This window comes from Engystomops pustulosus, chromosome 5 (assembly GCF_040894005.1).
Source record: "Engystomops pustulosus chromosome 5, aEngPut4.maternal, whole genome shotgun sequence".
In the NCBI taxonomy this organism is placed as follows: domain Eukaryota; kingdom Metazoa; phylum Chordata; class Amphibia; order Anura; family Leptodactylidae; genus Engystomops; species Engystomops pustulosus.
In genome coordinates, this window is record NC_092415.1 from 4,903,868 (window position 1) to 4,918,639 (window position 14,772).

General features: G+C 45.5%; 2 protein-coding genes across 6 annotated transcripts in view; one reads left to right on the forward strand and one right to left on the reverse strand.

Annotated features, from left to right (window-relative positions):
- The first annotated feature begins 1,845 nt into the window (after positions 1 to 1,845).
- Positions 1,846 to 4,546, forward strand: LOC140133928 (forkhead activin signal transducer 3-like). Its single transcript, XM_072154618.1, has 3 exons — positions 1,846 to 2,313; positions 2,524 to 2,628; positions 3,875 to 4,546. The coding sequence occupies exons 1-3, from the start codon at positions 2,044 to 2,046 to the stop codon at positions 4,529 to 4,531; spliced, it is 1,032 nt and encodes a 343-aa protein (XP_072010719.1). The 5' UTR covers positions 1,846 to 2,043; the 3' UTR covers positions 4,532 to 4,546.
- A 5,157-nt stretch (positions 4,547 to 9,703) lies between these two features.
- OPLAH (5-oxoprolinase, ATP-hydrolysing) overlaps positions 9,704 to 14,772 on the reverse strand; it is a 53,005-nt gene continuing 47,936 nt past the window's right edge. For all 5 annotated transcript variants that reach the window (XM_072151074.1, XM_072151073.1, XM_072151071.1 and 2 more), the window contains 5 exons: positions 14,100 to 14,249; positions 13,835 to 13,992; positions 13,121 to 13,281; positions 11,317 to 11,414; positions 9,704 to 10,055 (listed from right to left, as the gene is read on the reverse strand). In XM_072151074.1, the coding sequence (XP_072007175.1) occupies positions 9,906 to 10,055; positions 11,317 to 11,414; positions 13,121 to 13,281; positions 13,835 to 13,992; positions 14,100 to 14,249 (717 nt within the window). In that variant the 3' untranslated portion in view covers positions 9,704 to 9,905. The remainder of the gene's footprint in view (positions 10,056 to 11,316; positions 11,415 to 13,120; positions 13,282 to 13,834; positions 13,993 to 14,099; positions 14,250 to 14,772) is intronic.

Sequence of the window (14,772 nt, forward strand, 5' to 3'; positions counted from 1 at the left end):
TTTACCAAACAACAAAAAAATTAGCATCAACTGAAATGTTCCCGAGTAGTAAAAACATGAGTCTGGGCGAGGTGTTAGACACATGACAAGCCCCTATTCTAAGCGCAGAGATTGGGGAGGGGTCCGGGGGGGGGCCTCCTGCGGTGACAAATCAGTGGAAGTTTTGGAGATGTGATGGGGGAATATTGGGGCCAGTCAGATGGTAACGACCATAAACAAACAGCAGCATCAGCGCATGACGGGCCCCGAGGGGAACCATCAACTATCAAAGAGGAAAGTCACAGCTCAGCGTCATAAGGAGCAAATTAGACTCTAATATTCCACAGCTGTCAGAGAATTACAGATCAGTCTCCAGAGGAATCGCTACTTTATTATTTACTTACAGTCTCTGAAGTTGTGATGAACAAGTTACAATTATTGGGATGTTTTAGTAACATTGACCTCGCACCTAAATGTAAAAGTGAGACAAAAAGATCTTTGCTACAGGAGATGCTAAGAAACTTTTTTTGGATTTTTTTTGTTTTATACTCATAAGACACCCCTGTAGTAGGGTCCTCATATTAGGGGAGGGGGGGTACACAATTCAGATTTACACTTCTTTGGGGCCCATAGCAATAGAAAAACCATTGCTTGGGCCCCAGAAATACCATAAGTGCTCCGGACTACTGACCTCATATACACAGTCACATCTGTACGTAAAACAGTAAAGTTTAGGTTGGTTTTCTGCTATTCCAATGTTTCAGAAACTTCTTTTCCTGCTAAAATAGAGAATTATGAGGCGGATACAACTTGTATCACATCCCATTTAATTCGTTAAACCTCCCATGAGGAATCAGAAGTAGATGTGATGGTGGGTTCCTCCTCCTGCCCCAATTTGTAATTTAATAATCCAGGGAATTAGCTTGTTAAAAACTTTATTAAAGTAATATGTAAATTACCTGCAGGGGTTACTGGGGCGTGGAGTAGCCTTAGCTCCCGATGCCCGGCCGGGCTAGGACACGCCCCCCTGTAGGCTCTGCAGCTAATTTCCATACTACTAATATAAAGTTTTTAACAAGTTAAAATTAGGTTCCAGGATTATTAAATGACAGATACAATCAGATACAATGTAACAAGTGTCTTCAATCCAAACATCAAAGTTCTAATGACAAAGTACTTCTATAGAACTCGCCATTTACTTCTTGTCTCTAACAATGGGAGGGATCAAGAAATTTCTTATCTGGGAAAAGATTTATAGAGATTTTGCTGGATGGAAGGTGTCAAGATTATTGGGGCAAATTCAAGCTGTAATTCATTTCTCTGACTGATCTTAAAAAGTTTTATTCACACCACGAGAAAGTTCTAAAATTCTGCAAAAAATTTACATAAATTTTGGGACATTCTGAAAACGAACAAACAAAAAAAAAGGATTAAACTTTATTGCTACAAACTCCAGGAACATAATGAATAGTTAGTTTTTTTCTCGAGAGAAGCTTGAAATATAGAATCATTTATTACATTGTTATCCAGGGAACTGAACTAACAATATATACATAGTATACACATGCATACAGCATATAAACAGGAGATACATTCTTCTACTTTACTGGAAAATTCATTATAATTGCAACTTAATATAAATCACTTATAGTTTGTTGTAAATGTGTCTTTGAGTCTTGCACCCACAAAGCGTAAGCTCCTGGGCCCTGAGTCCCCCAACTTTACACTGTGTATTACCATATTAGCCTCATCATTGTCTATGTGTATGATGGTTGTGGATGCAGCAGGAGAAGATACATGGTATACACACAGTATATACATGCTATATACATGACTAAACACATTTACAGATGGTTCCCACCCATCACCTGGACCTTGTGTGAAGGCTCCTTGTTATTGTTTATACGGATAGGGGTTGAGGTGTTACCTGCAATTGGCTCCTCTTGTCCTGGGGGGCATTTACATAACAAAGTCATAGGTGGGGTGACCGGCACTTATCAAGACCCCATCCTGGCCCAATGTCAAATCAGATTTAGTATTGGAATCTGAAGACACGAGCAGGACATGGCCTTCCCTTTCCATCCCTGGGAAACTCCCTACATGTCCCCACCGGAGCTCCCCATGGTGGAACGGATAATGGAAGAACCCAATGGGGGAACTACTACAGAGGTGGAGACCAACATCCCGCGGGAGCCCGACTCCACAGGGGACCAGAAGAAAAAGACTGGGAAGAAGAAAAACTACCAGCGATACCCTAAACCTCCGTACACCTACCTGGCCATGATAGCGCTGGTCATACAGAACTCCCCAGACAAGAGGCTCAAGCTCTCCCAGGTAAGAGGGGACATCTTGGTTTTGTGGGTGATTTGAAGAAATGTAGTGATCAAGTTAATATTTGCAAACTTTAGAGAATCCCAATTTGATCACATTAAACATTCTGTCGGCTTCTTACTATATTGTTAGTACAGTATCCGGGCAGTGGAGTTCCCCTTTAGGTAACATATTCTGCAACTGAATGTTTTTTGTTTTCCTATAAAATATCAGATTCTACAAGAAGTCGGCTCCTTGTTCACCTTTTTTAAGGGCGATTACAAAGGATGGAAGGACTCGATCAGACACAACTTGTCTTCCGGTGAATGCTTCAAGAAGGTAAGAACTCAACCTAGTGCAATGTTCTCATTGTTACCAATTAATCTGAAGCGCGAGACATTTTGCACCAGTAGAAACTGTTACATTTTTTATATATTTTGAAATTATTTAACGATGGCTATCGTGACAAAATAGTATTTTCCTAATATCCACACTTTTAATTGTGGATTTTCCTTTTGGTAGAAATTAAGCAACACGAGGAAATAGTGGGACACCACCAATCCCCGGATTTCATCCGATACATGAATTCCACATATTTTTCTTTATGACTTCTAAATTGATTGTTTTATACTATATAGACATGTAATCTAAAGTAAATCTACTACAGGCAGTCCCCAGGTTATGTGCAAGATAGGTTCTATAGGTTTGTTCTTAAGTTGAATTTGTATGTAAGTCTAAACTGTATATTTTATAATTGTAACTCCAGACAAAAAAATTTTTTGGCCCAGTGGCAATTTGGAGTTTCCAAATTTTTTGCTGAAATTGGACCAAGGATTATCAGGTGATCATTGCAGTCTGGGACTATAGTAACATCCAGAGACCAGAGGTCAGAGGGGGCAGAGGGGTTTGTCTTAACATGGGGTCTTCTAAGTCGGGTGTCCTTAAGTAGGGGACTGCCTGTACTTTGTAATGGAGTATCTAACCCAAATATAACTGCTAGTTTGTGTCTAGATATTGATCCCGGATCAGAACTTTTTTAGGTATAAAACCCTAATAATTTCTCCAAAAAACATCTTTATACAATAAGCAGATGAGGCTCAGGCGTTGTGCGCATCCACTATTTATTCAGGCCACTAGCGTTCATTACATTCCGGCCACCCCCTTCCCTTCTCAGAGGTGGCTCTAGGAGCAGCTGGGCTCCTCATAATGCACACCCACAGCCCACATTAGGAACCACCTACTACCTCTAGTTCCTGAGACCCGGTGATGTCACACAGCTCTCCAGAAGGCCGTGCCTAGAATGTAATGCACGCTAGAGGTGTGCATAATTAGTAGTTGCACGAAGTGCTGGAGGCTAATCTGCATATTGTATAAAAAGACTTTCTGGAGAAATGATTAGACTTTTATGCCTGAATTAGTTATGATCCGGGATCAGTATGTAAGGACACACACTGCCAGGTAGTTTGGTTTAGATATTTTGGTTAATATTTGTTTGGTTTTGATTATTCTACAAAATCGTCTTTTAAAGTAAAACAAACTTTCCAATAAAACGGTGACCTAATTTTTTCTTCTATGTTTTTTTCAGGTTCTGAAGGATCCGCACAAGCCGCATGCTAAAGGAAACTACTGGACAGTGGATGTGAGTCAGATTCCTCTCGATGCCATGAAGCTGCAGAACACGGCGGTGACCAGGCAGGACGTCTACCCACATGACCTGGCCCCGTACATTCTCCATGGATGTCCCTTCCGGCCCTTAGATCCACGTAATCCCCATCCTGGAACAGAAGTCAATCCATTTAGGACAGAACCAGAAGCCACCGCTCCAGCCAACCCTTCAGTGTCTGACCCAGCGGTGTCTTTCCCATCCATCCTATGGAACCTTCCCACCTCCTATTCAAAGTGTGTCGCCCCCAACGTGGTGGCCCCTCCGAGTGTCCATCCGCTCCTCCTGTATGCCAACTTCCCATCCATATCCCTGTGTAACTATGTGCCGCCCCCTACAACTAGTCTCCAGTACCAGGACAGGAGGGAGGCCTTCACCTCCAGCCTCCCCCCACAGTTACCTCTCCCACCGCAGCCTCTGGAGATAAGAAACCCGTCTATAGATTATCCCCCCAACAAAACCGTGTTTGACATCCCTGTATACCCCCCACACCCGGGGTACATGTCCCACCAGGGCCTATACAGGGATCACATGGCACACAGTGCCGGCTACCCTGGCTATATGTACCCGGGCTACTAAATGTGTCTATGGCTCTTAAAGAGGAGCCGCTCCTGTATATACATCACCTGTGTCTTGTGTGGGAGGAGCGGCTCCTGTATATACATCACCTGTGTCTTGTGTGGGAGGAGCGGCTCCTGTATATACATCACCTGTGTCTTGTGTGGGAGGAGCCGCTCATGTATATACATCACCTGTGTCTTGTGTGGGAGGAGCCGCTCCTGTATATACATCACCTGTGTCTTGTGTGGGAGGAGCCGCTCCTGTATATACATCACCTGTGTCTTGTGTGGGAGGAGCCGCTCCTGTATATACATCACCTGTGTCTTGTATGGGAGGAGCCGCTCCTGTATATACATCACCTGTGTCTTGTGTGGGAGGAGCCGCTCCTGTATATACATCACCTGTGTCCTGTGTGGGAGGAGCCGCTCCTGTATATACATCACCTGTGTCTTGTGTGGGAGGAGCCGCTCCTGTATATACATCACCTGTGTCTTGTGTGGGAGGAGCGGCTCCTGTATATACATCACCTGTGTCTTGTGTGGGAGGAGCGGCTCCTGTATATACATCACCTGTGTCTTGTGTGGGAGGAGCTGCTCCTATATATACATCACCTGTGTCTTGTGTGGGAGGAGCGGCTCCTGTATATACATCACTTGTGTGTTGTGTGGGAGGAACCGCTCCTGTATATACATCACCTGTGTCTTGTGTGGGAGGAGCGGCTCCTGTATATACATCACCTGTGTCTTGTGTGGGAGGAGCGGCTCCTGTATATACATCACCTGTGTCTTGTATGGGAGGAGCCGCTCCTGTATATACATCACCTGTGTCTTGTGTGGGAGGAGCGGCTCCTGTATATACATCACCTGTGTCTTGTGTGGGTGGAGCCGCTCCTGTATATACATCACCTGTGTCTTGTATGGGAGGAGCCGCTCCTGTATATACATCACCTGTGTCTTGTGTGGGAGGAGCCGCTCCTGTATATACATCACCTGTGTCTTGTGTGGGAGGAGCCGCTCCTGTATATACATCACCTGTGTCTTGTGTGGGAGGAGCCGCTCCTGTATATACATCACCTGTGTCTTGTGTGGGAGGAGCCGCTCCTGTATATACATCACCTGTGTCTTGTGTGGGAGGAGCCGCTCCTGTATATACATCACCTGTGTCCTCTGTGGGAGGAGCCGCTCATGTATATACATCACCTGTGTCTTGTGTGGGAGGAGCCGCTCCTGTATATACATCACCTGTGTCTTGTGTGGGAGGAGCCGTTTCTGTATATACATCACCTGTGTCTTGTGTGGGAGGAGCCGGTCCTGTATATACATCACCTGTGTCATGTGTGGGAGGAGCCGTTTCTGTATATACATCACCTGTGTCTTGTGTGGGAGGAGCCGTTTCTGTATATACATCACCTGTGTCTTGTGTGGGAGGAGCCGCTCCTGTATATACATCACCTGTGTCTTGTATGGGAGGAGCCGCTCCTGTATATACATCACCTGTGTCTTGTGTGGGAGGAGCCGCTCCTGTATATACATCACCTGTGTCATGTGTGGGAGGAGCCGCTCCTGTATAAACATCACCTGTGTCTTTTCTTTGTATATAATCACTTTGTAAATAATCACTAAAACACTTAATAAATTTCCTTTCCCATTGAACATGTTTTGTCGTGGTCCTCTATGTGCACGTGACATACCCAATGGGGGTCATTTACTAAGGGCCCGATTCGCATTTTCCCGACGTGTTACCCGAATATTTCCGATTTGCGCCGATTGTACCTGAATTGCCCCGGTATTTTGGCGCACGCGATCGGATTGTGGCGCATCGGCGCCGGCATGCACGCGACGGAAATCGGGTGGCGTGGCCGAACGAAAACCCGACGGATTCGGAAAAACCGCCGCATTAAAAAAAAAAAAAAAAGTGGTGCGGGACTTGCACTTACCTTCACCAGGAATAGGCCGGTATACTTCAGTGCATTCCGGCGGGCCTCGGGGAACTTCAGTGCAGCAGCGCCACCTGGTAGCCCCATAGTAGCCAATATAGTCATAGTGCCCCCATAGTAGCCAATATAGTCATAGTGCCCCCATAGTAGCCAATATAGTCATAGTGCCCTCATAGCAGCCAATATAGTCATAGTGCCCTCATAGCAGCCAATATAGTCATAGTGCCCTCATAGTAGCCAATATAGTCATAGTGCCCGCATAGTAGCCAATATAGTCATAGTGCCCCCATAGTAGCCAATATAGTCATAGTGCCCGCATAGTAGCCAATATAGTCATAGTGCCCCCATAGTAGCCAATATAGTCATAGTGCCCGCATAGTAGCCAATATAGTCATAGTACCCTCATAGTAGCCAATATAGTCATAGTGCCCTCATAGCAGCCAATATAGTCATAGTGCCCCCATAGTAGCCAATATAGTCATAGTGCCCTCATAGTAGCCAATATAGTCATAGTGCCCTCATAGTAGCCAATATAGTCATAGTGCCCTCATAGCAGCCAATATAGTCATAGTGCCCTCATAGTAGCCAATATAGTCAGAGTGCCCTCATAGTAGCCAATATAGTCATAGTGCCCCCATAGTAGCCTAAATACTCATAGTGCCCTCATAGTAGCCAATATAGCCATAGTGCCCTCATAGCAGCCAATACAGTCATAGTACCCCCATAGTAGCCAATATAGTCATAGTACCCCCATAGTAGCCAATATAGTCATAGTACCCCCATAGTAGCCAATATAGTCATAGTGCCCTCATAGCAGCCAATATTGTCATAGTGCCCTCATATTAGCCAATATAGTCATAGTGCCCTCATAGCAGCCAATATAGTCATAGTGCCCTCATAGTAGCCAATATAGTCATAGTGCCCCCATAGTAGCCTATATACTCATAGTGCCCCCATAGTAGCCAATACAGTCATAGTGCCCCCATAGTAGCCAATATAGTCATAGTGCCCCCATAGTAGCTAATATAGTCATAGTGCCCCCATAGTAGCCAATATAGTCATAGTGCCCTCATAGTAGCCAATATAGTCATAGTGCCCTCATAGCAGCCAATATAGTCATAGTGCCCTCATAGTAGCCAATATAGCCATAGTGCCCTCATAGCAGCCAATACAGTCATAGTACCCCCATAGTAGCCAATATAGTCATAGTACCCCCATAGTAGCCACTATAGTCATAGTGCCCCCATAGTAGCCAATATAGTCATAGTACCCCCATAATAGCCAATATAGTCATAGTGCCCTCATAGTAGCCAATATAGTCATAGTGCCCTCATAGTAGCCAATATAGTCATAGTGCCCTCATAGTAGCCAATATAGTCATAGTGCCCCCATAGTAGCCTATATACTCATAGTGCCCTTATAGTAGCCAATATAGCCATAGTGCCCTCATAGTAGCCAATATAGTCATAGTGCCCTCATAGCAGCCAATACAGTCAAAGTACCCACATAGTAGCCAATATAGTCATAGTACCCCCATAGTAGCCAATATAGTCATAGTGCCCCCATAGTAGCCAATATAGTCATAGTGCCCCCATAGTAGCCAATATAGTCATAGTGCCCTCATAGCAGCCAATATAGTCATAGTGCCCTCATAGTAGCCAATATAGTCATAGTGCCCCCATAGTAGCCAATATAGTCATAGTGCCCCCATAGTAGCCAATATAGTCATAGTGCCCCCATAGTAGCCAATGTAGTCATAGTGCCCCCATAGTAGCCAATATAGTCATAGTGCCCCCATAGTAGCCAATATAGTCATAGTGCCCTCATAGTAGCCAATATAGTCATAGTACCCCCATAGTAGTTAATATAGTCATAGTGCCCTCATAGTAGCCAATATAGTCATAGCGCCCCACAGTAGTCAATATAGTCATAGTACCCCCATAGTAGCCAATATAGTCATAGTGCCCTCATAGTAGCCAATATAGTCATAGTGCCCTCATAGTAGCCAATATAGTCATAGCGCCCCACAGTAGTCAATATAGTAACGATACCCCCACAAAAGCCTGAATAGCAAGAGTATTCCTGAAGTTACCAATAGTCATAGGTAGCCCCACAGTAGCCAATTAAGTCATAGTGCCCTTACAGTAGCCGGTATAGTAACAGTTTAGCCTAAATGGGAACATTGCCCACACAGTAGCCAATAATCACAGGGTCCTCATTGTAGCCAATAGTCACAGCGCCCAAACTGTAGCCAAATGTCACAGGGCCCCCACCACCACCCCTGCATTACAGTATAGAGGCGGTGGAGAATTTTTATGTGAATTTTACCGGATGTGGATTTTATTTCCATCTTTTGAGTACATGACACAGAACAGCACATGGCGTCACCAGGAAGTACAACGTGTCCCGCAGATCCTCTGGTAACAGAACAAGAAAACATTTGGGATATTTTAGTAGAAAAGAGCTGTGTCTATAAGCTTCTGATGATGTGTAAGTGTCACATAGTAACAGATTATGTGGTTTGATTCTGGAGCAGGATCTGACGACTCAGGTTTTGTTTGTTGTCTGTTGCCATAGAGACACTTAAATTTACATTGTAACTACTGAAAACGTTTAACAGAAATTTTTTAAATCAAGAAAATCTGAAAAGTTTCTTTATTAGTAAATTTTTGTGACCTCAAATATTTACATTATACATCAGCACTCAACGACCCTTAAGAAACCCACATGAGCGATTCTCACTTTGAAGGGAACCTGTCACCAGGGACCTCATTTTCACTAAACACAAGTTATAGGAGCCATCACACCTGCAGTGCACATCTGTCTCTCTGCCTTTTCTAAGCATGTGCATCACAATATAATTGTGTGTTATAATTTACACTTGCACACTGACAGAATCCGCTGTGTAGTCCCAGGGGTTGGACTTTGGCTTGGATGCTTTTCAAAAAACCACATGTGACTTGTCTGTGTTACGCACTCCTCAGAGCTTAGCCCCCACCTTTGTGCTCCTGTACAGCTCCACCTCCTGCTCTTTCTCAGAGGGGGGAGGGAGGATCTGTACAGGAGCACAAAGGGGGGGGGGCTGAAAGCTGACAAGTCACATGGTGTTTTTTTTGAAATGCATCCAAACCAAAGCCCAGCCCCTGTGACTACACAGAGGATTCTGTCAGGATGCAAGAGTAAGTTATAACACACAATTATATTGTAATATAAATGCTTAGAGAAAGCAGAAAGGCAGATGTGCACTGCAGGTGTCATGGGCTTCTGTAACCTGTCTATAGTGACAATGAGGTCCTGGTGACAGGTTCCCTTTGATATTACTATATTATGTTATGTGACATTATATGTATCTATAATCACAAGGTGACAGGTTCTAGCCCCCGGGGGGGGGTGACAGATGGCGCCCTGTCTCCTTGTACATGGGGCTCTGCTGCAGGCGCCATAGATTGGTCTCGATCACACGGTCTCCTGAGCCATCCGGTAGTCGTAGACGCTTCCTCGCTCGGCAAAGCTGCGGCTGTGACTCTTCGCAGGATTCGGTGTCCTATCACCCGCACTGTGATCCCCGTATCCTCCCCCACCGGGAGTATGAAGGGTGAAGACGTCCTAGAGGGGAAATACTGAATTAGACCAATACCCCAGGGGTAATTTGGGCAAAGAGCCACATCGAGATCTGTTACGGGCAACAAATCCGCCAGATCAAGTGATTCAAGACAAGAGTCAGGTCCCAGGTGACAGCAGAGGATTAAATTATGGGGCAGATTATATAATGGAGCAGATTATATAATGGAGCGGATTATATCATGGGGGCGGATTATATCATGGGGGCGGATTATATCATGGAGCGGATTATATTATGGAGCGGATTATATTATGGAGCGGATTATATCATGGAGCGGATTATATCATGGAGCGGATTATATTATGGGGGCGGATTATATAAGGGAGTGGATTATATTATGGAGCGGATTATATTACGGAGTGGATTATATTATGAAGCGGATTATATTATGGAGCGGATTATATTATGGGGGAGGATTATATTATGGAGTGGATTATATTAGGGGGCCGATTATATCATGGGGCGGATAATATTATGGAGCGGATTATATTGGGGGGCGGATTATATTATGGAGCGGATTATATTAGGGGGCGGATTATATTATGGAGCGGATTATATTATGGGGGTGAATTATATCATGGGGCGGATTATATCATGGGGGCGGATTATATTAGGGGGCGGATTATATTAGGGGGCGGATTATATTATGGAGCGGATTATATTATGGGGGCGGATTATATTAGGGGAGGATTATATTATGGGGGTGGATTATATCAGGGGGCGGATTATATCAGGGGGCGGATTATATTAGGGGGCGGATTATATTAGGGGGCGGATTATAGTAGGGGGCGGATTATATTAGGGGGCTGATTATATTAGGGGGCGGTTGGGGCAGCCGCCCCGGGGCCGACGGCTTCTAGGGGGATCATGAACTCCTGAGCCAATCGTTAAGTTTGATAAGGACCTCCAGTCATGAAATCCTCGTGCTTTCAACACATACTTATACAAGGGTCCTTCCAGGACCTTTGAAGGTCCTCAAACTGCGGAACTAAAAGTGGACAGAAGTGACCCCTCTCCTTTCCCAAGCAGCTTGATTCTAGCACCACATGAGGTAAATACCATACAATTTCTATACAGCCCGGGGTCCTTGGTATGGGCCATAAATCTCACCATGGTCCACCTGTGAGTCCTTCAGCCCTTATCACAAAGGTCCACAATACTTCTCCCCCCTTACAGTGAAGACCTTGGAGAAGACAACTGGGAAGAAGATAAAGGGGAGAGGCTGGAGGAAAAATATTGTCTTACCCCGGGATCTAAGGACACTGAGGTTTTCCCTCCCAGATTAATGGTTTTCCCTTCACTTCGATGCAAGAGATTGAGTCCAGGAGCAGCAGGAGATCCACCTAGAAATAAAGAGACCGGTGACCCGGGGTAGCTGTAGGGGTTTTTATAAGACTGTGGACTGTGATATATGGATTTATATTCAAGTATTTCAGCACCGATGGTGTGTCCTCACACTGCTGTGCTCTGTGCTCTCTGCAGCCAGTGTTATGTATTGTCCCTGGAGAGATGTGTAATCAGACCTCACACTGCTGTGCTCTGTGCTCTCTGCAGCCAGTGTTATGTATTATACCTGGAGAGATGTGTAATCAGACCTCACACTGCTGTGCTCTGTGCTCTCTGCAGCCAGTGTTATGTATTGTCCCTGGAGAGATGTGTAATCAGACCTCACACTGCTGTGCTCTGTGCTCTCTGCAGCCAGTGTTATGTATTGGCCCTGGTGAGATGTGTAATCAGACCTCACACTGCTGTGCTCTGTTCTCTCTGCAGCCAGTGTTATGTATTGTCCCTGGAGAGATGTGTAATCAGACCTCACACTGCTGTGCTCTGTGCTCTCTGCAGCCAGTGTTATGTATTATACCTGGAGAGATGTGTAATCATACCTCACACTGCTGTGCTCTGTGCTCTCTGCAGCCAGTGTTATGTATTGTCCCTGGAGAGATGTGTAATCAGACCTCACACTGCTGTGCTCTGTGCTCTCTGCAGACAGTGTTATGTATTGTCCCTGGAGAGATGTGTAATCAGACCTCACACTGCTGTGCTCTGTGCTCTCTGCAGCCAGTGTTATGTATTATACCTGGAGAGATGTGTAATCAGACCTCACACTGCTGTGCTCTGTGCTCTCTGCAGCCAGTGTTATGTATTGCCCCTGGAGAGATGTGTAATCAGACCTCACACTGCTGTGCTCTGTTCTCTCTGCAGCCAGTGTTATGTATTGTCCCTGGAGAGATGTGTAATCAGACCTCACACTGCTGTGCTCTGTGCTCTCTGCAGCCAGTGTTATGTAATGGCCCTGGAGAGATGTGTAATCAGACCTCACACTGCTGTGCTCTGTGCTCTCTGCAGCCAGTGTTATGTAATGGCCCTGGAGAGATGTGTAATCAGACCTCACACTGCTGTGCTCTGTGCTCTCTGCAGCCAGTGTTATGTATTGTCCCTGGAGAGATGTGTAATCATACCTCACACTGCTGTGCTCTGTGCTCTCTGCAGCCAGTGTTATGTATTGTCCCTGGAGACATGCTCCTTGAATATACATCCATATATCACAGACCTGCTGTTACTATCAACATATCTCTCCAGGGACAACACCCAACACTTGCTGCAGAGCACAGCAGTGTGAGGACTCATCCACTAATAAACACTTTCTACACCTGCTAAAAAGAACCATTATGATAATCCAGGGACACTTACTCACAGATGATCATGACTGTGGTGATCTTCATATATTTGTTATCCTTCTTCCTTTTAAATTCAACTTTCAAAATTATATTAATGTGCCTGAAGGGCACTAGGGGCGTTACCAGAGCCCTTCCATGTTAAAGCTTCAAAGGCTGTTACAATGAGCAGAACATGTCTCACCTCCCCCTTGCTCTCTTGCTCCTCCCTCTGCCTGTGTAATCTAGCAGCAGAAGGAAAAGTAGTGGAATGGGAGACCGACTTTGCTCATTATAACAGCCTGTGAAGCTACAGCACAGAGGGGCTCTGGTAATCTTCTAGTAGATGTAATGTAATGTAACCGTTGGGATCACAGGGATCGGCCATCACTTACCTTGGACACCGTACGGTTGGAAGACCCTTCGTTCAGTGAGAACTGACAATATGACCTTCTCTCTGAACAGCAATTCCCGAATGACTCCGTCACCACCACAGAACTTCCCAGAACCACCGGAGCCCGGGCGCAACTGGAAACGTTTCAGGACCACCGGATACCTGGAGAGAGAAAGCCGCGTCAGAGGAAAGAGATGGACACAAGTCGGATATTTACAGGAGACCTATAACAGCTTTACAGTGATTATTGTGGAACCAACCAAGGGGTTTTGAAAATGTTCAATACAGAGAGCACAGAGCACAGCAGTGTGAGGAAACACCCCCAATACAACTATGGCATATAAATCCATAATTCACAGTTCTGCTTCTACTAACAACATACACAAAGGTGCAAATACACATCTCTCAATGGACATTACATAACACTTGCTGCAGGGAGCACAGAGCTCAGCAGTGTGAGGAAGAGCCCCCAATACAACTATAGCATATAAATCCATAATTCACAGTTCTGCTTCTACTAACAACATACACAAAGGTGCAAATACACATCTCTCCCAGGACATTACATAACACTTGCTACAGGGAGCACAGAGCTCAGCAGTGTGAGGAAGAGCCTCCAATGTGCTTAAATACATTCAGATTAGAGCCCTGGATATAATTTTATTTTGTTCAGATGATTTGATCTTTGCCCTGCCCCTTCATTCGCTCCTCATACCGTTTCTCCAGAATCTCCGGGTCTGTGATCCGCGTGTTGGTCATGTGACTATGAATGCCGCTTCGCCCGTCCCAGTGTGGACCGGCACCAGCACCGCCGGCCACCGTCTCATAATAACCGATGTTCTGGTTCCCGAAGGTGACGTTATTCATACAGCCCTGGAGAGAAGGGACAATGATGTCACCGAGCGTAATGACATCATAGGGGCGGGGCCATGGAGGAGGAGGGGGGGGGGGGAGAGAAATACTTCTATATTCTGTCTCACCTGTGAGGCCGCACACACTTGAAAGGCCCTAAAAATAACATCCACAATCCTCTGTGACGTCAGCACGTTGCCCCCCACAACCGCCGCATCCGGAGAAGGGTCCAGAATAGATCCTTTTGGGATGATGACCTGAATGGGCACCAGGCAACCCTAAAAACATAACAAAAATAATGTCTACCCTTAGAAAAAAAAAAAAAGCAAAATCACAAACACATTGGGGCAGATTTACTTACCCGGTCCATTCGCGATCCAGTGGTGCGTTCTCTGCGCTGGATTCAGGTCCGGCCGGGATTCATTAAGGCAGTTCCTCCGCCGTCCACCAGGTGGCGCTGCTGCGCTGAAGTTCCCCGAAATGCACTCAAGTTCACCAGCCTATTCCTAGTGAAGGTAAGTGCAAGTTTCGCGACACTTTTTTTTTTTTTAAATGCGGTGGTTTTTCCGAATCCGTCGGGTTTTCGTTCGGCCACGCCCCTCGATTTCCGTCACGTGCATGCCAGCGCCGATGCGCCAAAATCCGATCGCGTGCACCTAAATCCCGGGGCAATACAGGGAAAATCGGCGCAAATTGGAAATATTCAGGTAACACGTCGGGAAAACTCGAATCGGGCCCTTAGTAAATGACCCCCATTGATTGGTTTCTCCACCTCTGAACACACCCAGGCCAGAAGACTGA

What these genes read in the sequence shown, in the direction of transcription:
- LOC140133928 (XM_072154618.1), top strand. Translation starts at nt 2,044, where the DNA reads ATGGCCTTCCCTTTCCATCCCTGGGAAACTCCCTACATGTCCCCACCG. An exon ending in AGAGGCTCAAGCTCTCCCAG is followed by an intron (nt 2,314 to 2,523) that starts GTAAGAGGGGAC and finishes ATAAAATATCAG; the next exon opens with ATTCTACAAGAAGTCGGCTC. An exon ending in CCGGTGAATGCTTCAAGAAG is followed by an intron (nt 2,629 to 3,874) that starts GTAAGAACTCAA and finishes TGTTTTTTTCAG; the next exon opens with GTTCTGAAGGATCCGCACAA.